This window comes from Nanorana parkeri, unplaced genomic scaffold (assembly GCF_000935625.1).
Source record: "Nanorana parkeri isolate BGI_ZX_2015 unplaced genomic scaffold, ASM93562v1 scaffold336, whole genome shotgun sequence".
Lineage (NCBI taxonomy): Eukaryota > Metazoa > Chordata > Amphibia > Anura > Dicroglossidae > Nanorana > Nanorana parkeri.
The window spans coordinates 590,848-615,100 of record NW_017306604.1 but is presented as its reverse complement, the minus strand read 5'-3'; the positions used below and the strand labels follow the sequence as shown (position 1 = coordinate 615,100).

Below are 24,253 nucleotides of genomic sequence, written 5' to 3'. Positions count from 1 at the left end.
TTTATTAAAACAAATTATTTTTTACTTTACTTTTAGGAGCTTCAGGGAAATATTTGGGGTCTAAACAGACCCCTGATATTTCCCTTTTAAAATAGAAAAAGAGATTGGGGACACCGAGTCCTCAATCTCTGTTTCTGCTTCCCCTATTATAAATGACCAGGAATCCACTATACTGAGTGTTCCTGTTCATTCATAACATGAGGACAGAGAGTGTGTTTACTATAACCACAATCATGAATGGACAGGAGGTGATGTAGATCACTTCCCATTCATTCATAATTGAGGATATTGTTAACATACCATGTCGGCAATTATTTACAAACAGGGCGATCTGGTCACTGAGTGTTTGTACCCGCTCTCCTTCCTTAAATGCCGTTCACAGGAGGCTGAGCGAGCCGAGCTGGAGGAGAGCTTAGCCTCTTGTGACAGCACTGGCGGTCTCCGCCCACACCGCTCTGCTGATCTGTGATAGCAAGATGAGCGGTGAGGGAGGAGAGACGCCGGCCGCTCACTGCGCTCTCCTCCCGCAGCGCTCGGCGGGCTGTCACAGTTTCTCTTCTCCCCACTGGAACACAGAGCAACGCCCAGCGGGGAGGAGAGAAAGAACAGATGCACCGCTGTATCGGCCAGAAAATGGACATACAGGGAAATTCTTGAGGGAAACCGGTTTCAGTCTGCCAGAGATATGAGACTGGAAAGGAGGTTCACCTTCCAGCAGGACGATGACCCTAAGCATATTGCTAAAGCAACACTCGAGTGGTTTAAGGGGAAACATTTAAATGTCTAGACATGGCCTAGTCAAAGCCCAGACCTCAATTCAATTGAGAATCTGTGGCATGAATTAAAGATTCAGCGAAACCCATCCAACTTGAAGATGCTGGAGCAGTTTTTCTTGGAAGAATAGGCAAAAATGCCAGTGGCTAGATGTGCCAAGCTTATACACACGTACCCCAATACACTTCCAGCAGTAATGCTGCAAAAGGAGGCTCTACAAAGTATTGACTTGGAGGGGCGGGAGTGAATAGTTATGCACGTTCAAGTTTTCTGTTTTTTTGCCTTATCTCTTGTTTGTATCACAAGAGAAAAAATATTTTGCATCTTCAAAGTGTTAGGCGTGATACACCCCCCAAAAAATCAATTTTAATTTCAGGTGGTAACGCAACAAAATGGGAAAAATAACAAGGGGGTACTTTTGCAATCCACTGTACCTCCAAGACAAGCTTGCTCTCAAGGTATGCATTGAGATATGTATATATGTGTCTGTGTGTGTGTGTTTACGGTATATATATATACTTTTTTGTCTTTTTTTTTTCTTTCAGGTTAGGAGCTTATATAATTTACATATAACTGTATATTTGCCATATATACACATATGTTTATTTATATATTGCATATATTTGCAAAAGTTTGCGACTTCTGTCTTCAATCTAAATGTTACAAGCAGTTTAATTAAGCTTTTTGAGCTGATTAGTTGGATGAAGCACTGGGGAATTTTCATGTTATTATGCAAAAACTATGACATTGTAGTGACTTACAAGCTTGTCAACGGATTTCTGTTTCTGAAACCCAACGTAAGGTCATTGCTGGTTATGTTTTTGAGCCTCAAGTGACTCTAGTTATGCTCAGCTTTCCCATTCCAGACAAGAATATAAAGTCGCTAAAATTTCTTATAGGTATTTAATCTAAGGTTGCCACCTTTTTTTCTAGCCAAACCCGAACACTCACGCGATGCCTGGAAATTTTTTTGGGAGAATGAGTGGTGGCTTATTCATATGTAAATAGTGATGCCCATTCATATGTAAATATCACAGTTGAGATTATTTTCAGTGGGGGGACAGGAGCCCCTATCTTAATTTTGGTTGCCTGTCTGCCTGACATCTTGTGTCCGGGTTTCTGCTGCCATGAAACCCAGAACACAGCATTCAAAACCCGAACTGTCCAGGTGAATCCTGGACAGGTGGCAACCCTAATTTAATCTGATATGTTAGTACTGTGAAATGTTCTATGAATTACATGTATGTTGGTACTTCTGGATTGGGGATTGTCACTGAAAGCATCCCTGTTTCCTGGTACATGATTTCCATTCTTGCCTACAGGAGCCCGAAGTGGTGATTGGGCCCTGACTATACCGCGTGACTAATGTAGGGTATTGCACAGCGCACCTAGCAATTAACGCATCTCTATGGTGTAAACAGACCCTTACAGGTGGTTCTAATAGATGAGTGTTACTTAGGGTGCCAAAGGTAGTGTGCCTACAGGCTCATTGCTCCAGTGGTGGAAATACAGCCCTGGGCATAGGAGTGTTCTACTCGTCTGTGTCACCAAAGACACAGAGATTGAGATTTGCGCCACTTTACGGTCAGTGAAAGGGGACCCCCCAGGCACCATACCTTCAATTGAAATGTCATTTGTTTTTCTTTTTAAATGTCACTTTTTGCTGCAGCAGTGCAGCAGGTTCTATACATCCTACAGATCCACCACTTCACAGGCAGGTTATGGGGACCCTCCAGGCACAATATTTGAAGGAATTTTTCATTTTTACTCTTACCCTGTAAATCATGTAAAAATCACTGTTCCTTTAAAAAATATTTTTCTTGGTTTTTTTTGTTTTAAATTTCATTGATTCCTGTCATTCAGGGCACTACCCGGATCCCCATACACTTTTTATGGCCAATAAATTGCATATAAGGCTTCAAAATGGGGACCTTTAATTTTCTGAGTTCTACCCCCATAGACTTGCATTGAGTTCTAAGTTCGAGTTAGAACTTTTTCCATGTTCGAAAGTTCGAGTTAGAACCGAACACGGGGGTGTTCGGCTCATCACTAATCTCTAATACTTCCCCTACAGGGTACCTCCTGAGCAAAAAATCTCATCCTGCCTCCTTATTAATAAATTCTGTTGGCTGCAGTGCTTTTTGCGTACAAATATGACACATAACCTTCCCAAGTTCAGAACTAATTAATGTGTCAGCTGCCTCAGTCACACCGGTTTTTATTAATGTGTGAAAAACGGTCTTCCATTCGGAAGAAAAAAATCAAAGTTAGTGTAAATTACAGAAGTTAGGCTAATTAAATAAGGTTGTAGAAAGAGCAATATACAGATGGACATTTTCCATCAATTTTTCTTTAACTTAGCGGCACAATTTACTGTATCTCTGCGTTAACCCCACAATGCCCGTTACCCTGCCACCCCCCTAAATTGCTAAATTACATAAAAAAAAATAAAACTAAACAAATCTCATGGCACCTGGGTCCCAATTCTTTCTTCTGGATTAAAGTTTCAAAGAGTTCTTTTTTGCATCCCCAGACACACCTAATTCAGAATACATACTGTCCCTCACACAGAAAAGGTTTTATAATCTATCAATAATAAAATGCTATACATTTGTGTTGCATAAAATCTGTTTGCTGTTAGAGTTACATAATAACTATGGTCTGCATACCATAAATGTCCCTGACTTTGTCTCCAACCCATAACAGCACATAACACTTTTCTTCCACTTGCTTGTCATAAAGAAGGCATTTAAAGATGAGATTATCATGTTGTTTAAGCAATTTCCTTTCCTCTGAAAATAGTACACATACAGGGCTGGATTTACCACAAGGCCACTGAGGCCTGGCCTCGGGGCAGCAGGGAGTAGAGGTGAAGCAGGCGATAAAAAATAAATAAATACAAATTACAAAAATTAAAAAAGTGATAAACATTTTTTTTTAAATTTAATTCAAATAAAACCACCCCTGCCTCTCCCGCCATCTGGTTGCCATTCTCCCTTGGGGATAGGGGGAGGAGGGTTTGGCGAGGAGGGGGGCGTATTGAGGAACATGGCCTTGGGGCATAAGAGAGAGTAAATCCGGCCCTGGGTACACAGTGCCATGTGGTACAAGGAGGTTGTATGCTAGTGGTGCTAGAAGGCTTTATCATCTATTTACAATTCCTTGTACAACAAAGATCTACAGCTTGTGGAGCCATGTATAGGTGGTGTTGTGTCTTCTTGAGCTTGCCATCTAGAGACAGGATACAGGAGACTTGACTTCTTTATCAAAATTTTGCATTCCACATTTAATAAAACTACGATGGCTCCAGTTTCCTTTAACAAGCACACATCAAAGTGTATCATTAGTTAAAAAGTCTCAAGTTTTGGATAGAGTAGAGAAGTTAGAACCTCTGTCTGCTTTTCATTACTATGTCCCCATTGCAGAAATTAGTACCCGTGACCATTTTTACTGGGATAGAAAGTTTCGGGGGAAATCTCCTATCTAAGAGAACATTTTATTTTGGAGAGGTTTTCTCTCACTTCCTGTTCTGTCTCCAGCACTCATTCTGTCTCAACAAGACATAACCAGGAAAAACAGAAAAATAAAACTGTCAGGGCTACTAACTATTCCCTACTCCATGTCAGTCAGAAAATAATTCCAGGTGGATGTTCCTTGATATAGAAGAAGTATCATACTCACCTCTCTGGCACCTTGTGTCTTCTACCTTTGCTCTGTTCCAGCGCTGCAGCATCAGCCAGACTCTTCAACATTCAACACGTCCAGAAGTGTGTGCCCCACCACACGCTGGGCTTCCATCCTTCCACCCCTAGTTTACTGTTAAATCCTGTAATGGTGTAGGGGCCCTAGGATGAAAGTACAGCGCACTGTGAGGGACACGGGCATCCGACACTACTGGAAGTGTTTAAAGCTGATGACTATCTGTGACTGCAGCACTGGAGCAGAACAATGGTAGGAGACCCAGACGGCTGTAGAATAGCTCTTCTTTGGTGGAGAATTTTCATTTTTTTGTGACTGACAGGAACGCTTTACAAATGTACTTACACCTGCTGTGGTGCCATCATGCTGTTCACTACAGTATGTTACACCAAGTGAGACACTTGGCATGACACCATTGCTCTATACCAAAGTTCCCCAGACTATTAGTTTGGGGAACTTTGGTATTGAGCACTTAGCAAGTGCTCAATATCGGTCTTTCTTTACACCTTTTGCATTAAATATTTCTCATCAGACTGAGCCAAGAATATCTAATAGTAAATTATTAAATAGATCATGGAGATTGCAATCTATGGTAATTTGTTTATATCATCAACATTGTTAGCATAATTCTTTAAATGTTTTAAGTGTGCCTCATCACCATTTGCAGTATTTGAATGTGGATCAGGAACTGACACAGGTTGAAACCTCTGCTCTATGCCACAGACCATTCTAAGTAGATATTGTTTTTTATCATTTTAGGTCAACGCATTTGTTTCCTTTGTCCTTCCGGTTACGTTGATTGGTGCTCTGAACTGTATAACAGTAAGCCATCTTGTGTCCCTGCGCTCTCGCTCAAGTCTGATCATCCATTCCTCCTGCAAGAGCTCTCGGGCTTCCAAAGAAGTGCGCAAGTCTCAGTCTTCACCCAGCAGTCTATCTGGGATTCCCATCGGAAGAACAAGTGAAAAGAAGAACCTCACAGTGTCCAGCGAACCCAACCGCATACAGTCACTGCAACACAGCATTTACATGCTCAGTTAAGGAAATCAGTCAATTTTATTTTGCTGTTTAATTGTTTTTAAGGTGGACATTGCATCAAAATGCTGAAATACCCTGAAGAAGCTGCAAGGCAACACAGTCACTTCTAATTAGAACATAACAACTGGGTGGAATGACCATTGCAAGTGGACCATGCATCAAAATGCAAGGTCTGCCTATTAGTTAGACCCCAATCCCCCGTATGAATACACAGCATTACAATAAAATTACACGTTATAAGAAAAGTAAAAAAATATATACACACCTTACGCCCTGGCCTCCATCCACAATGTTTAGGCGCAGGTGAATTAACAGGCCTACATGTACTAGAATGTCATTCCAAGAGATTTGGGATCCACTGTTTAGCACTGCTGGTGGAGGCTGTAGTGTAGGGTATGTATATTTTTTATACTTTTCTAATATTCTATGGGTTTTTTTTATATTGGTTTGTATATGGTGGTACAGGTTTGACTAATACATGATCCTTGTTTTCTTTTAATAGTCCATGTTTTGGACTTAATTGGCTGGGTTGCCTACAGGCTTTTTAACGTACTTTGGCTGTAATATCTTCTCAGTACAGTTTTCAGATGAAAGTCCTCTTTACAGCCTGGAATTTTAGTCCTCCTCCTAGAGTAGGACTGTTTCCACTGTGCTGAATAATCCTGAATTAATCCAGCATGGAGAATGTGACTCACTTGTTATCCTTGCAGTAAGTTAGCAGAGCTGGAACCTCAAGTTCCAATATCTCACCAAGAGAATCTTTGAGATCATGAAAGTTTAGAGATTTAATTATTCAGCATTTTGCAAAAACATAATATTAGAGTTGGGTAGATTAACTCTTCTAAAAATCTGTACATTGCTGGGTTGCGTGTAAAATTGTATTGTCTCTAAACTTTGCAACATGAATTGCAAAAAATGTTAATGCATTTCAGGAAGAATTATAAAGGAATCATGGACAGGGAGATAAGAGAACGTTGTCATCTTAAACTTAAGTACACAAATTATACACTGCCTGACCAAAAAAAAGTCAGACACTCTAATATTTAATTGGACCGCCTTTAGCTTTGATTACGGCACACACTCTCTGTTGCATTGCTTCGATAACCTTATACAATGTCACAACATTTATTTCTGTCCAGAGTTGCATTCATTTTTCACCAAGATCTTGTAGTGATGATGGCAGAGTCAGACCTCTATGTAAAGTCTTCTCCAGCACATCCCAAAGATTCTCAATGGGGTTCAGGTCTGGACTCATGCCCCCTGAACCACTCTTTCACAATCCGAGGCCGATGAATCCCGGCATTGTCATCTTGGAATATGCCCAATGTGCCATCATGGAAGAAAAAATCCATTGATGGAAAAACCTAGTCATTCAGTATATTCAGGTAGGCAGCTAATATTATTTTTTGGGCAGATAACGTTGCTAAACCTTGATCTATCATCCAATGGAAGGCTCTTACCTATATGCTCAGCTAATTCCATCTGGTGACCTTTTGTTTTTGAACAGGCCCTATACATAGCAGTTTGTCATTAGATGTGGTGGCTGCATTTTTCCCTTTATTTCCACCTGGTAATCCTTTCAATAACGCACCTGGGTGTCTACACTCAACCCTCCACTGTATATACTGCATGTGGACAGCCACGGTTGTCACCCAGGTTGAACTTCAAACATGTCTACCTCTGTGCTTTCGGGTTAGCTCACAGTACATGACAAGGACATTGCATTTTCTCCTCTGCAGGAAAAGATGAAGGGAAGTGGCGGAAGTAGTTCCGCCAGTACTCGAGTGATATGCCGCGTCTGAAGTCCCGCCGCGCAGCTTCTCCCTCTCTCTTCAGTGACAGATCCAGGAAGGGGGAGGGGGGTTGCGGTGCGGTGCGGTGGCTGCGGGGGAATTGCCGGCGATCATTCTCCCCGTGAGGAAATGGCTGCTCCTTCCAAGCCCAGGGGCGGACTGACCAGAGGCAGGTTAGTTGAAGCTGCCATTGGCGAGCTAGTCGGCCGCGAGGCCCTCGCCTAATTAGAGAGCCGCCTCTGCATTTCTGGTGTGAACATTAAGTACTGTACTGAAATACTGATACTGAAAATGTTCTTAGCCGAAAACTGAGGCTGGGTTCACAACTAGGCGTATTGAATATGCCAGTTTGTCACGCGTTTTTACCGCGATTCGCGTTTCCGAGGCCTACTTGGCTGTATCCCAATGGAAACGCGAGACCAAAACGCCCCAAAGAAGTACATGTACTTCTTTGGGCATAGGCCTTTTTGTATCGCGTACGGACGTGCGGAAATACGGCAAGGTGTGAACCAGACCCATTGAATACAATGGGATTTAGATGTTTGAGCGTTTTGTAGAGCGTTCCTTGAGCGTTGAACGCGCTACAAAACGTTTAGGTGTGAACCAGGCCTAATGCAGCCACCACATCTAAGGACTGCTAAACTGCAATATGTTACAATGTTGTTTGTTTGTGAGTTTAGATATGCTTTCAAATAGACCTATAGTTAAATGAGGCATCCCCTGTTACAATGTATGTGTACTGTGCAGGTGGATCAAACATACATTATAAGAATTGGAATTGGTAGTGAGGCACTTTACCAAGACCTGAGCATCTTCCCCCACTGCACCATAACTTACCCTGTATTTAATTTTTCTAAAATATTTCTATAATCCATGGACATCCCTTCTATAATTTTTAACAGTTAACATAATCCCCATTCAAGAGTTAAAAAATATCAAGGACCTATTGGTACATAGACATCTTGAGAAGCAGAATAGAAGGAGTAACAAAACAACAGTTAACCCCAACAACCGAAAAAAACCTTTAGTTTGGGGGAAATGTAAAGTGCGGCCATTTATTCCAACATTAAAGCAAATTAGAAATCCCAAAACAATAGGCATATATGCAACTCAAAAAATTTCAAAAACAAAAAATTTCGTATGGGGCCCCATGATTGCTAGTTATGCCACTTGCACAGCCCACCTGATATACCAAACAGCCCACCTGAGAGTGACCCTATAGAGCCCACCATAGACTCTATAGTGGGCTTTGCAGGGTCTCAGATGGGCTGCACAACTCTTACCTGTCAGCGCTGTCCGCCTCCATGGTCACCGGGCCCCGCCTTCTCTTCTATCGACGGGCCCTGCCTCCTCTTACATCACTGGCCCCACCTGCTCTTAGGCTGCTGGCCAGTGATGTAGGAGGAGGCAGGGTTGCTCGTAGGTGGGCCCCGCCTCCTCCTTCACTGCGAACGCTGGCCTCTTCTGGAAAATAGCAGCATTTTGACATAGGGTATTGGAATGTGTCAACAACAAAGATAGCGATAAAATGTTAGTGATAAAGGAAGCACCTCATCCAATAGCTTGTCATGTCCAAGAAAAACATCACGGTGACCCGAGGTGATTTTGGTGGTGGAAGAATTAAAATTAGGACCTGGAAAAGAAAACCTAGACAACAAAAACTCCTAAGAACAGAGACAAAATAGATGTTTCACTTGAATAAAAAAAAAAACCCTGAATAAGGGTTCACCTACCTTCCTTTTGTTCCATAATTAACAATCCTACGAGTTTTAGAAGGCATATGATAAATAAGAAGGTTCTTTATTTCTGGTTGTTTCATTGACTAGGACAGAAATTGTCTAAAAATTTTAATTTAAGATAGTATAAAACAAAGAAGGAAATTAGTAGAATCACCCATTGGGAAGACACAGTAGGTTCAATTTACAAAGTTGCTTTAAAGTATAATTAAAGTCTTTTGTTTTTCTGGCATATATCTACTGCTAGCAAGCAGTAGATATATGCCCCATGATCAAAGCGCTGGGCAAACTGTTGGCGCTATAAAAATCCTGCATAATAATAATAATTAGAAAAAAAAAATTGGGCAAATACCCAAAGACTTACCCGTTCCAGCGCCGCTCTCTCACGGCTGAAGCAATCCCGGCTCCCAAAAGGCTGTGAATAAGTGTGTGCGGGCGCAGTAGAGAGGAGGGAGGAGGAGAGAAAATGAAACTGGATGGACACAGCCGGGCAGCCACGTCGGACAGCACGTCGGACAGACAACGTGGGACCCGAGGAGTCTGCAGTGGATCAGAGACCGGCACCAGCGCTGGAGGGACTATCAGAAACAAGTGGAATAAAGAAGATAATTGGATCAAGAGGCATCGCATAAGGTAAGTGCTTACAGCAGCATTGGCAGGGGTAACTAAATGTCTCTTTAAAGCAAGGATAAGGATCTCTAATTTTGCCATGTGACTTCAGTTTTCAAATCTCATTGGACTTGGTTAAAATACTGTCACTTTAAAAAAAAGAAAAACATTTGTATTCTGTTGTGTTAGCTTTGTGAATTGAAGCAAATGCAGCATTATAAATAAGGCAGTAGAGTATTGTACCGCTTTAGCCATCTACTAATGCAAACAGTTTGAAGTTTCATTGCTTCTCTAGTATAGGTATTTGAGAAAAGGATTGTGCCTGGACTCCATGAAGTGGATTTACTAAAGGCAAATAGGCTGTTCACTTTGCATGGAAATATGCACTTTGCAGGGGAAGTTTCCCCTTAGGTTAGTTAATGTGGTAAATCTCTGATGACTTCTGCCATCCAATCGTGTGGAAGAAAAAATGCAGTTGTTTTTAGTTTCCTTGCACATGATTGGGTATTCTTTGCAAAGTTAATTTTCACCACATTCACTAAGCTGAAAGGAAACATCACTTGCAAAGTACAAATTCCCTTGCAAAGTAAACAGCCTATTTGCCCACCATTGATCATTCCCATATCTCTGAGTCAACTACCCCAATAGCACTTCTAAACTCTGATATCTATCTCTGTAGCCTAAAGCTGGCCATATACAGCGCCATCCTGAAGTGGTTATACCAAGGTGCTGTGCTTTGCAGCTGACTAGCAGCTTTAATATACAAGCGTTTGAGCTGCCACGTCACTTCACAGTGTGCCGATGCTCCTGGTTATTCGAGGCTTTGCTGTTCCCCATGCATGCCTGAAGCCGGTACATCAGTGTCAGTGGCTGGATCAGAGGAATATCAGAGCACCCCCAGTGGCTGATCTCCCCTCCGATTACTGAAACTGGCAGGGATGATGATTTCATCCCTGCCAGTTTCAGGCTGTTATTTTATTGGTAAAGCACAAACATTTTACTAAATCCCTCCACCCCCGCGTACACACATAAACAAATGCAAACACATGTCAGGTGCGCCTGAGTGTGAAATTGAGGATTGTGACACCCATGTTACATTTGGAGTGAGAGCAATAATGAAAGTATCATCACTTACTTACTCAAAGACTCGCCTATGGGTGGTTTTGGATAATTCCCAGGCGTACGTAATTTTAAGGCTTGACATGTTTGGTATCTATTTACTAGGCACAGTTTTGTTTTTTGCAAATAAAATTTTTTTATTTTACAGGGCCTCTGCTTTCAGAAAATATATTATATATTTCTTTGGGGGTTTTAAGCAGTTTGCTGGTTTTAACATATGTGTGCAAAAATTACAAAAATGCTCCGGGCCCAAAGTGGTTAAAGATATGTATTTAAAATATGCCCATGTGTTTTATACAATGGAACAGTAGTGTACCATTGTCTATTAAAACAGCATTTTGGGTAATTTAGATGCACAGTGTCAGTTCAGAACAAAATGGTATCGCTGGGAATGATTTTACAATTGAAGCAAATAGGGATGCACACCAATATATCGAGTATCGAGTACTAGTACCAATATTTATCTTTCTGTACTCGCCGATACCGAGTACCATTACCGAAACTTCCGCTAGCATGAAGCCGGCTTCATGGCCAACTAGGAAGCCTGATTGCCTGGGAAGCCGGCTCCATGCTGTTTGGCCAGCTCGATGTTGATTGGCTGGAAAGCCGGCTCAGCATTGAGCCAGCTTCCCAGCCAATCAGGAAGCCGGCTTTATATCAGCGAGGAAATCTCCCTCTGACCAGTTCCTGTATCAGGGAAGGTATCGGAGCATTTGGGTGAGTACTCGCACAAATATTTGTTATCTGTACTGATACTACTATTTAGACGTGCACAACAAAACAAATAGTTTTCAGACGAAACAAATGAAAACAAAAAACTTTTTCATTCATTTCGTCAAAAGAAAACACATTTTTATGTTGTTTCGGATTCGGAGGCAATGAGCCTCCGAATCTGAAACCGCCGAACGAGCGGAGGCCATATCGGCTGCTGGTGCGTTGCCATTTAGGAGTATATCTTGGTAGTATACACCAAGAGGGCGGCGCCCGCATGTTTGAGGGCCGCCATCTTGGTGTATACCAAGTGTGATGTTTGGGGAATTAGCCGGACCGCAGGACACAGGCTTTATCAGACAAATTGCATTTATTTTCCACAGCAGCAACATAAACAGTCATTTCTTTCTTCAGTACAGCAAAACAACTTAAAAGATTACTTTCTTCAGCATAGAAATGATAAACTGTACCGTTTGCTTTCTTCAGCACAGAAAAGAATAACAATAGCCTCACTGGCTTGGATGATTTCAGTCCACAAGGTTATCACACTCTTAACCTTAAAGGTGCCCATACACCTGCCGATTATCGTACGATAATCGCGGGAAATCCCACTTGTCAGGTGTATGGAAGGCGTGCGACCGTTTCTACTGTACGGTCGCACGTCTTTTGTCTTACGAGCACGCTGGAAAACCCACTGAGAATCGTGGCCTGCTCATAAGACAAATGCCGCACGGGCCGGTGTGCGCAAGCGCACACTGCCCGTTCAGCATTGCAATCATCGGAAGCCCTCCCCTCAGCAGGGAGGGCTTGCGATGATCGCAAGTATGATCTGCCTGTCCAAGATGTGCAGATCGTACGGTTTTTTATTTACTTTACAACCATCGCGAGACAAAAGTCTTGCGATGGTTGTAAGGTGTATGTCCACCTTTAGAGTTTCTCTCAGCCAACAGGCTCCCAGCAAAGTTCAGCTGTTTCACAGCACCAGTACCTTAGTCTGCTCCACAGCCTTGTCTGCACACATTAATCAGTGCTTCTCTCTCCCTCTCTGTCTCTAGCTTCCTATCCTTTGAACACACTTCCTGCAGCAGGTGTTCACCCATTTCTGTCCCTTACACCCCATTCACACTTGCGATATTGCAAATCGCGCGTTTATCATTTGCGCGATATTGCGCGTTTTTACGTGCGATATCGCGCAATTTTTCGTATTGGGCTGAGTACAATCACGCGACATCCGTGCAAAAAAAGGGTCCTGCACAAGCGACGCGCTACAGGCGACATGGAGCTGTAAATGGGAACAGCTCCATTGACATGCATTGGACTTAGTACACAGCGCGGAAATATGCGCGATTTTGCAGCGTAAATCTGCACGATAAAACCGTTCAGTGTGAAGGGGGCCTTAAAGGGATCACAACCCGAACAAAGGGAAAAATACACCTCTCCCAGGATCCATCTTCTGGCATCCTGTACACAAGATATACTCCAAAATGGACACGCCGGGGTTGCTATGGCCAACACTTGTTTAGGGCGTGACGTCACTATCATGTGATGTCATACACTCCGCCTCCAAGATGGAGGCGGGCATGCGCTTAACACTCCACCAGCCAATATGGCTGCCTGTGTGTTCTGAAAACGAATTTATGTATGCCCGAATATAGTTTTATGTATATTTGGGCATATAATAAGTTCGTTATTTTGGATTTGGACGATCCGCCGAATCTACTGATTTTCATTGATTTGCAGGTTCGTCCTAATCCTAATGCAGATGTCTACTAGTATTGATATCAGAGCATCCTTACTAGCAACTGTTACTCACCCATAGAATAATATGTGTATATTTTGCCCAGACCATTTTATGAAGCCTGTGTTTGCATTACTGTTTAATATATGCTGTATCCAGGCAGTTGGTCCCCTATTATTAAACTGAAATGATCAGATTATTTATAGAGCTGGATGAAGGCTTTCCGCTCTACCATGTAACAGGAAGAAGTGTACCTGATGCGATGTAATTATCTGTGTTCAGCCGGCGTTCACTGCTACCTGTGAAAATTGGCCAGAAATGAGAGAGAAATTACTGACTGCTGGGACTTGCAGTTCAGGCAAAGCTTGCAATCCACAGGTTACCCAATCATGGCTTCATTTATTGGATACCCATGAGAAGAGAAATTTAGTAGACAGATATTCTTTAAAAAAATATAATTTGTTGCGCCAATTGCTTCAATGCTTTCGGAGCCACTGACCCCTAAAAAATATGCACTCAAGGAGATTTGATTTCAAATGCAGCATGCTAAATCTAACTGCATGGTAAAACTAGAGACGGTCAGGCAACTGGTATTTTCAGAAGAAGGTCAGTAACTGGGTTTTCCTATTTCCTTGAAAACAGGCAACCTTTAATACTGCTGTGGTTGAGTTGCAGTTCTTGGTTGCTTTTGTAAATATCCACTACTAACTACCAATTAGTAGCAACTGGAAGCATTGAGCTATAAGATGAGACACATGATCAAGCTCTATGAAGGCAATATATATGTAATACAGTGGCTTAGTGGTTATCACTTTCTGCCTTGCTGCATTAGCTTCCTCGGTTCGAATCCTAACCAGGAAACGACCTGCACAGGGTTTGCATGTTCTCACTGTGCCTAAATGAGTTTGCTTCTGGTTGATTCCTACTCTCCAGGCTTGCCGGTAGGTTATTTGGCCCCTGTCTAAATTGGCCCTAGTGTATGTATGTTTGCATGTGATGCAGGAACCTTAGCTTGTAAGCTCCTTGGGGGCAGGGGCTGATGTGAATCAGTAGTGTATAAAGTGATGTGCTCCTCAGCTCCATCTAGTGGTCATAATGTGGCATTTCTTAATATTACATATACAGTAAACTCTCCATTATCCGGCATTCAAGCAACTGGGGCTGCGCCGTCGGGAGGGGTGGTAGCTCAAGAGTTACTATTAACTCTCAAGCAACCAGAAACTACAGTTATCTGGCACCTGCCGATCCCCATGGGTGCCAGATAACTGGGAGTATACTGTACTAAGAACATTTGTTTTTTTCCATTTGCACAGAAAGAACATTCACAGAGTTTTAACAAGAGTTTAACAAGAGTTTTAAAGGCTCTGCAAATTGTTTTTAAATAGACCCCATAGACAAGGGTGGATCAACAAACAAAGCAATTGTTCTCTGTACAGAAAAGTGTTTTCTGTTCACGTTGATTGCCATAAATTGACATGAGAAATAAAGCAAGAGCACACAGGGCCATTCTGCTTTCCTGCATCAATCTCCTGTTTCTCTCCGGGGTTTTAACACATACAAAGATGGTGACACAGGGCTGCAGAGAACAGTGTAATCTACACAAAAGCAGCTTAGGGCATGGTCACTAAAAAAGCCTGGAGGTATGGTGAGGAGACCCACTGCCGGAGTCCATCGAGAGATATAATAGACCAGCGCACTAGACCCAACTTATAACTAAAGCACTAATCTATAGTCTATGTATAATAAATGATTTATGTAAATCTGATGACTGACAGATGCAGATTTTATTGTGTTTGCTGTTTTATTTGTTTTGCTTTATTTTGCCCAAACTGGGATCAATTCTGAAGTCTGATTAATTTACTTTTGCTTCTTTTAATCCTCCTTTCTTTTATTTTACTTAACAATTGCAATTTGGATGTGAATGAAATCTTTCCTTTTCTAATATTCATAGCTTGTATGATTGGGTGCAAAAAAAGACCCATTTCTGGCCATTGCGGCACTCATTACATTAGTTTCATTCAGCCCACGCTGTCCTGTCAGTGTCAAAAGTGCAACACTGAGATATCAAGTTCCATATGTTCAGTACAGTACTCTTTACCCTATGCGCCATTTAGAAAAAGCCATGCATTATTTTTAAAAATTGCAAGGTGTTCTGTGACTGGAGAAAGGGAGGTTGCAACGATCATTCACACCTTGTGTGAAGATAAGTTTTGAAGGGCACAGGGGTTCTGCTTCAGGTAGATGTGTTGCTCTCTCTCTCCCCTGGCTATCTCTCCTCGCTCTCTCCTGGCTGTCTCTTTTCCCTCTCCCCCCTGGCTGTCTCTCCTCGCTCTCTCTCCTTTCTCTCTCCTGGCTTTCTCTCCTTGTTCTCCCCCCTGGCTGCCTCTCCCTGTTCTCTCCCCTGGCTGTCTCTTTTTCTCTCCCCTGGCTGTCTCTCCTCTGTCTCCCCATAGCTGTCTCTACTTGCTCTCTCTCTTTCCTGGCTGTCTATCCTCACTCATTCTCCCGGCTGCCTCTCCTCTCTCTCTCTTGACTCTGTCCCCTGGCTGTGTCTCTTTGCTCATCCTCCTAGATGTCTCTCCTCGCTCTAATCACGCCTCCTCCAATCACAGCATGCCTTGCATCATCCAATCATGTGCAATAATTTTTCCTTGCATGTTCTTGGTCAGTTAAGTGTTAAGCTAAGTTATTTGAAATGAAAATTTATTTGCAAAGTGAACATACTTTAGTAAATCAACTCTAGTGCTTACTAACAGGGGTGTCCCGAGGCTGGGTGACACCCGGAGCGGTAACCGAGTGTCACCCCGCCGAGACGTCACTGATACCTGCCGGCGGCCATCTTGGTGATGGACTCCGGCAGAGAGAGGAGGGGACAGTCACCCGGCTGGATAAGAAATGCTGCCGGGTCCCCTCCTCTCTCCTGATACTGCTTCCTAAGCTTATATGCGTTGGCTGTTTCTAAGTTTGATGTACAGAATTGGTGCCCATTGAATCTACTGGGGTTGGTAGTTGTTGGAAAGCTAATGCAGATATGTGTTCTTATCAGTCAGATTTAGCTAGATACATGCCTGATCCCTTCTTGTTGTATTAAAAAGATCAGGAACACGGGTACAGGAAATCACATCATAACCTTGCAGTTCCATTAAGAAGGTTACATTATACAAGGATTAAACATAATACACACTACCACCTGGTGGCTGAACTGCTCATCACCAGTGTAATATATGGGAATGGTTGATGCACCTATGTCTGTGTAAACAGCATTCTTACAATAGTAAAACATAGCTCACAGCCGGTGCCATAACAATACCCATAGCAGACCATGTAGCTGATATAGAGTTGCCATCTGTCCGGGTTTTGAGTCCTCTATGTGCTGTATCCGGCCAGCTGAAACCTGGACACAAAGAGTCACTATGCCGGGTGGACAGGGGCAACCCCGGGCTCCTGGTGTTCCAATATAAGTCCAGGAGGTGGCACGGGACACAGAGGGATGCTGAAACTTGGGGAGCAAAGAGGTGTCTGAAGAACGGTGTGCAGATGTCTTGAAGGGCACAGGGGTTCTGCTTCAGGCAGATGTGTTGCTCTCTCTCTCTTGGCTGTCTCTCCTTTCTCTCCCCTGGCTGTCTCTCCTTACTCTCTCTCTCTCCCCTGGCTGTCTCTCCTCTCTCTCTCTCTCTCTCTCTCCTGGGTGTCCTTGTTCTCTCCCCTGGCTGTCTCTCCTTGCTTCCTCCCCTGGCTGTCTCTCCTTTCTCTCGGTTATGTTTCCTCACTCATCTTCCTGGCTGTCCCTCCTCTCTTTCTCCTGGCTGCCTCTCCTCACTCTTCGCTCATCCTCCTGGATGTCTCTCCTCGCTCTCTCTTGGCTGTTTTGGTGCTAGAGTTTCACTTGAAGAAAAGGTGGCGACCCTAGGCTGCTATGGGGCCTGGGGTAGGAAGGGGCCCCATTAGGTAGGCTGATTAGGGAAACTAAACTGCGAGGTTTCCAGGATAGAAGAGCTGAAGTCAGAGCTCCAGGATCGTCTGGTCACAGACCCGCCTCTGTGCAGTGGAATCATTTGCTTATCTATCTAAGCAGTGTAGATGTATTGCTCTACAGACTGACATTAACCCCGTATACCTTATCCAGTCACAAATCCCAGAGCTTCACCTCTGCTAAAACCTTATAGGAGGGCTGAGGTTTATAGTTCTATAAAAAAAAAAAAGTTTAATGTATCTAGAGTTTAATTGCTCTCTCTCTTCTCTCCGAAGAGAAAGTGTATTAGAGTTGAAGAGAAAGTGTGTGCAGGAGTATTCTTTATTTTACCATAATATGAAATATAATTATTATTGTTATTATTACTCCTATAACTTTTACCCCCAGCACTGCTCCCTCGTAGTGCACTGACTATGCTGACAGCCCTCCTGCTGCCTGTCCTTGATACATAATTCCTGATAAAATCAATGACCCATATTGTTACAGTTGGCACTGCCAGCTGCTACAGAGTTAGCTGGGGGGGGGGGCACAGTTTTGCTATGGGGCCCTAAGATTTGTAGTTATGCTTAGGGTTGCCACCTTTTCTTCAAGTAAAACCCGAACACTCTAGACATTTTTTTGGGCGACTTATTCAGATGTAAATAGCGCCACCCATTCATTTGTAAATATCACAGTCAAGACTATTTTCAGTGGGGGGCCAGTAGCCCCTATCTTAATTTTGGTTGCCCCTGTCTGCCTGACATCTTGTGTCCGGGTTTCTGCTTCAATGATACCCGGACACAGCATTCAAAACCCGAACTGTCCGGGTGAATCCTGGACAGGTGGCAACCCTAGTTATGCTCCTGCTCAGGGCCCCCACACTTGGGGACCTATATCTATAATAAGGGCTTTCTGGAATGCTGGAAGAGGACAGTTTTCACTGACAGTTGGCAGTTCCAATGCTAGAGCCAGCGGAGGGCCTACAAGAACCACTGAGACTGGGAGCTGTGACAAGTGACAGGTAGCTGCTATTTTGCACCATTTTAAAATTACACCATTAAAAAAATATATTTAATTAAAACCTTTTTTTCAATGTCTACACTGTGCTCTTTTTCTAGAAAGAAGTTAAAGGAGAACTATGAGGTGAGTGCTTTTCACTCACCTCATAGTTCTAGCCGACCTGTGACAATGAGACTGTCACAGGTCGCTCAGTAGATCGGGAAGTGAGCGAACACATACCAGCGTTCGCTCACCTCTCGATCCTGTCACGGCTCTCTGCCGTGACAGGGGAGAGGCTGGATTCCCCCCTCCCTGCTCCGATCTGCCAGGGCTGACTGGCAGGGCGGACGGGGGAGGGGGCGGGTACAGCTGGCTCTGCCTCTAGATAGGCAGAGCCAGCTGTCACTCACGCAGCTGGGCGGATCCCGTCATCTACGTCGGGATCCGCTGCGGCGTCTCAGTATACCGCGAGCAGCTGAGCCTAGGATGACGGGAGGATGCTAGTTTGTGTCCTCCCGTTACCCTAAGGAGAACTATAGGGAAAAGCCTTAACCCCATAGTTCTCCTTTAATTGATCATCTTCAACCTTTTTCTTTCCAGGATTCCTATAAGGTTCTGTAGACCGGAACTGAAAATAAGACATTGATACCCAGGGAATTTATTCTCATAGGAGTGTGAGAGAGCAGATGAGCTATAATGTCAGAAATACAATATAAGCTCCTGTGAGGAGAATAAGAAATTCATAGAAATACATAGAAGTGGCGGGCTTTCATTGTCTGGATACATTACATTGTTATACATTGACTGCGTGTCTTTGACCTGCACATAAATGATAGCTATGTATGGCAGGCAGAGGTCTAGTGCCACTACAATTTCCATTCAGTGAGACTGAAGAGTTCCTCCACAAATACTTATAAATAAAATACATTCTTATTTATGTATTTATTTATTTATTTTCTTATTTATTTTTTTAAGCCACTCAGGCTTTAAAGGACCATTCATTCATTTATTCATTCATTCAAAGATAACAAGATAACAAAAATGTATTCATTCATTCAAAGATAACAAAGATTTACTGCAATATTTACCATTAATGAATAGATTTTCCCTGCAGTACTTTTTATTTTTTCTGCTGTTAAATTGACAGCCAGTGTCATTCAACCCACCTTCTCTGATTCCAGGTTGTGCTGGATCCTGTGACTGGACAGTGACAGGAGAAGCAGAAGTCAGCTCCTCTCTGTCATTCTGATCTCTCCTCCTATCAACTTGCTTCTTTTCAGCTCATGAACTGATTGGCTCCATGAGCTGCTTCTTCCTCTCATATTTCAGCCCTGCTGTACAGCAACCACATGTACAATGTCAAGTTTGGGTACTCACACTGCATTTAAAACAAATGTATTAATGATGTCAGAGCAGAATTAGTGTGTAGGTTTAAAGTAGATGTGAACCCTAACGGGAAGGACATGTAATTGACTAATGTACTAATCCTGGAATACATGTCGTAGACACTCATATGAATTCCGGCATCTGGCTGTGTGACAAATGTTGCGACTCGCAACAGATTCATGTACCTGTCTGACACAGGTACGTGAATCTGTCCCTGTGGACTCATGGTTCTATGGATTCATGGTGGGGGCTGGCACTGAGGCCAGAGTGTCCAGACCGGACATTCTGTCCTTAGTGCAGCTGAGCATGATGAAATCACAGACTCTGTGTTACTGATAGCTCCCATCTGGCCAATTCATCTGTCACATTGAGAGGTGCAGTGGGCAAAAAATGTTGCTGTGGGTGGGTCGGAGCGTCTAGGGGGACACTAAAAGACTAGTTCCTCATCAGGTCCTCCTCCCTTTTTACTATCAAAGGACAGTAGTTGATGGATTCTATAGCTGTTAGTTTCTATGGAATCCACCCACTGCTATCCACTGTCAATCACAAGGGAGTGTTAAGGTGACACCCCCTGGCAGGTGACACAGGCTCACCCAAGGTACGGAATGTAAGCACCAGCCAGTTTCCACTAGAACTTCTGATGGTGGAGATGCTGCTTGCTTGCTTATACACGGTTGTGCCCCCCAGGATCACCCTACCAATGGATAAACGAGGGCAGGAGGGCTTCATTGAGGATACCGTAGTCTGGAGCATGGTCAGAATAAGGCAGAGGTCCAGACAGGAGATAACCATAGAATGGTCACACAGTTCAGGTCAGCAGCCAGTAGACAGGAGTCGAAAATGTAGTCGGATACGGGTAGAGGTTGAGGTAGGGCTTCCATGAGTACCTTTAGCGGTACTGGTGGGTCTTCTGGAAGTCCTGGCTGAGATTTTCAGAGAAGATCTGTAAACCAGGCACGGACTCCATGAGTACTGTACCATAACAGAGAGGCAGACCTGATGGGAAACTAGTGTCTCAGCTTACCCATCAGGCTCCGTCTATTGCTGTTCAGCCATGCCATTGATTGCTAGGAGGCTGTCAGCTGTGCAGCCAACATGGTCCTAGCATCCTGACCCCATTCAGTTGCCATCTGGGAGATTTCCTGGCTGTTGGCTAAATGTAAACAAAGGGGAGGTGATGTTGGCTGACATCATTACCCAAATATTGTATGTTAGTGGCATAATGATGTCAGCCCCTGCAGTGGCGTAACCAGAGTTCTGGGCGCCCGGGGCAGAATTTTTTTTTGCCCCCCCCCATTATATAAACAACCACTGGAACTGTACCCTGCACCTCCCCTCCACACACACATGTTTTATTTTAATTTTTCAAATTTTAATATTTTATTTTTTTTGAAACTTTTTAAATTTTTTTAAATCAATTTTTATTTATTAATTAATTTTTTATTAAATATTTTTATTTTTTACTTTACTTTTAGGGGCTTCGGGGAAATATTGGGGGTCTAAACAGACCCCTGATATTTCCCTTTAAAAATAGAAAAAGAGATTGAGGACACAGAGTCCTCAATCTCTTTTTCTGTGTCCCCTGTTATCAATGAACAGGAATCCTTTATGAGTGTTCCTGTTCATTGATAACATGGTATGTTTACTATAACTACAATTATGAATGAACAGGAGGAGATGTAGATCACTCCCATTCATTCATAATTGAGGATATAGTATACATACCAGGTCCTCAATTATGTACAAACACTCAGCGATCACTGATCACTGAGTGCTTGTACCCGTTCTCCTCTCTGACACACACTGTCATAGGAGGCTGCAAGAGGAGAGCCCAGCCTCCTGTGACAGCGCTGGCTGTCTCCGCCCCCACACCGCTCTGCTGCACTGTGATAGGCGGCCGAGCGGTGTGGGAGGAAAGACACCGGCCGCTCACAGCGCTCGTCCCGCAGCGCTCGGCCGGCTGTCATTTTCTCTCTGATTCCTTTCATCCCTGCTGGGCACTGCTCTGTGTCCCAGCGGGGATGAAAGGAATCACGGCCGCGCCGACAAAACGGCAGGAAAATGTCACTTTCGGCATTTAGCCGAAAGTGCCATTTTCGGCCGGCGCCCCCCCCCTTCACTTTTCGCCCGGGGCCCGCGCCCCTGCTGCACCCCCGGTTGTTACGCCACTGAGCCCCTGGTCATCCCCGGTCTTAATTACAGCCGATTTCCTAATTTGTGAGCTGGCAATAATTTTTTTTTAATCTGTCCCAGCAATTGCAACAGGTTCTTAACTAGTGTTGGAATGACAACTGAAACTGTTGCAAGGCTTTTATGGATTGGGCGCAAGTTGTTTCAAAGGGACAGTACTGCCAAAAAACCTTCAAGGATAGTCCATGCTCAATCAGCTAAAGCACAGAGCAGACCCGTGATGTGTCCTTAAAAAGAACCTGTCACCTGTGCTTGGCTATTAACGTTTAGGCCTGGTTCACACCTGAGCGTTTTACAGCGCGTTCCTATGGTCTGTAAAACGCTCAACATGTGAAAACCAATGATTGCCCATGGGCATGGTTCCCACCTAGGCGTTTTACAGCGCGTAGAAACGCGCTGCAAAACGCCCTACGCCCAAAGAAGTACAGGAGCTTCTTTAGGGCGTATTTGCCGCGCGTATCCATTGGGATACAGCCTGGTAGCCCTCGGACAAACGCGCGGTTTTTTACCGCGAATCACGACAAACGTGCAAACGCGCATTTTCAATACGCCTAGGTGTGAACCCAGCCTTAAGAAAAGGATTTTTAAAAAACCCTGAAAAATGTTAAATCCCAGGGTGCACGTATATATGAACACAAACGCACACACTAGGTGCACACACATACAAAGACAATGATTGTGCCACACATACTGGGTGACACTGCATACATGTAAATGACAGCAATAGTCTTAGGGCCATTCTTCACTGATAACTCTAAACCAATGAAAAGGCTTTCAACGTCAAATGAACAATTTTGGATACTGTAGCATTTCACCATTTCCCGGTCACGTGCAATTTTGAAGCTTGACAGGTTTGGTACATATTTACTCAACACAACCTCATCTTTTATATTTTACAGAAAAATTGGTTATTATATTATGTTTGTGTTAGCTAAAATCAATTTGAGTGTATTTATCACTGAAAATTTAGATTTTTAGTGAAAGGACAATACAGTAGTACAGCAGTGCAAATGTCATGTGACATAAAAAACTGACACCATTTTATTCTACTGGGTCTCTACTTTTAGAAAATGTCTAATGTCTGGGGGGGTTAAGTAATCTTCAGGCCTAAAATGTGCAGTTCACCTGTGGAAAAAAAATGGATGCAGCAAAAATGTCATTAACAATTACTCCGTAACAAGGACTAGAGGCCACCACCTAAAACTGGTGGAGAAAAGATTTAACTACAAGGGGAGTAGGGGCTTTTTTTCAGTCAGAGCGGTTAAAATCTGGAACTCGCTGCCACAAGCAGTGGTATTAGCAAAGAATATTGAATCATTCAAAAAGCATTTAGATACCTTCCTCAGAGACCGCAACATACAGGGGTTCAGGTACTCTTAAAAACTAGACCACATTCATATACACACACACACACACACATGCACAATCACATACAGACACACAAAGGTTGAACTTGATGGACCTGTGTCTTTATTCAACCTCAAATACTATGTAACAAGGTTTGTATTCCTTTTTTAAATTCAAAGAAAAGGGGAATGCAAACAATCACACAATTCCCACAAGGCCAACCGTGGCCCGGCCTCGGGGCAGCAGGGAGTAGAATGGCAGCAGAGGTGTGGAATTCCTATCTTCCGATGCCCGGGACATGCAGTTCCGGGAGCCGGGCAGGTAGTTGTTTTCTACATTTAGCCCTGTTTTGGGCAAGCAGAGCTAAATGTACAGCAGGAAAGCTGCCGCTTGTTTTGTCTCGGCGATGTTGCAGAGAACACTTGTACGCAGCCTGTATACAGGGGGGCGCATTGAGGAACCTGGCCTTGGGGCAGCAGAGAAAGAAAATCCGGCCCTGCAAACAATAGATGTGCACAGCGCACAACCCTAACCAACAGGCATTAAACTTGTATTAAACCTTTATTTTATGCTGTGAAGGATCAGTTCCCTTCAGTTATTAAATGACTCTACAGCCAACAGGCGTGGTGTACTGCTACCACAACTAATTCCTGTATAAATTAATCAAATCTGAAAGGAAGCAGTCAAAGCACCCAGGAGTTTGATCTTAACCTATCAAAATGTCATCATATTCAAATTGTGCAACACTTATTCTCTTTAATTAAATCCAGACAGTTCCGTCTTACAGCTCTCAAGTTATGCGCATTTTATACCATGTGTATTTTTCAATATAAATGTCTCAATCCACGTCAAATACAATACACATTTGTTATTCATTAGTTGATAGCGATACAAAATTGCTGACTGTTGGGACATCACTGAGGCTATATAATAAACGGTGCTTTTCTTACCTCTGGACAGAACATAATTGCATGCATAGCTATAGTAACACCGCACTTACTGTATATGTAACTAGTTAGTGTAGTCCTTAAAGCCCATCTCCGGGCAAACCAAAAAACTCCCCTTGCAGCAGGCTATGCCAGCACTGCGAGGATGCTTGTTTATGCCTAGGGGCAGGGGTGTTCCTTCTTTTCTTGGGGGAGAAGTTGCTGGTGATGCACGG

The 24,253-nt window shown here is 43.4% G+C and overlaps 1 protein-coding gene across 1 annotated transcript in view; it reads left to right on the top strand.

Annotated features, from left to right (window-relative positions):
* Positions 1-24,253, top strand: part of NTSR2 (neurotensin receptor 2) — a 34,991-nt gene that overhangs the window by 4,694 nt on the left and 6,044 nt on the right. Inside the window, exon 2 of the mRNA XM_018558391.1 lies at positions 5,233-5,509. Within this exon, the coding sequence (XP_018413893.1) occupies positions 5,233-5,509 (277 nt within the window). The remainder of the gene's footprint in view (positions 1-5,232; positions 5,510-24,253) is intronic.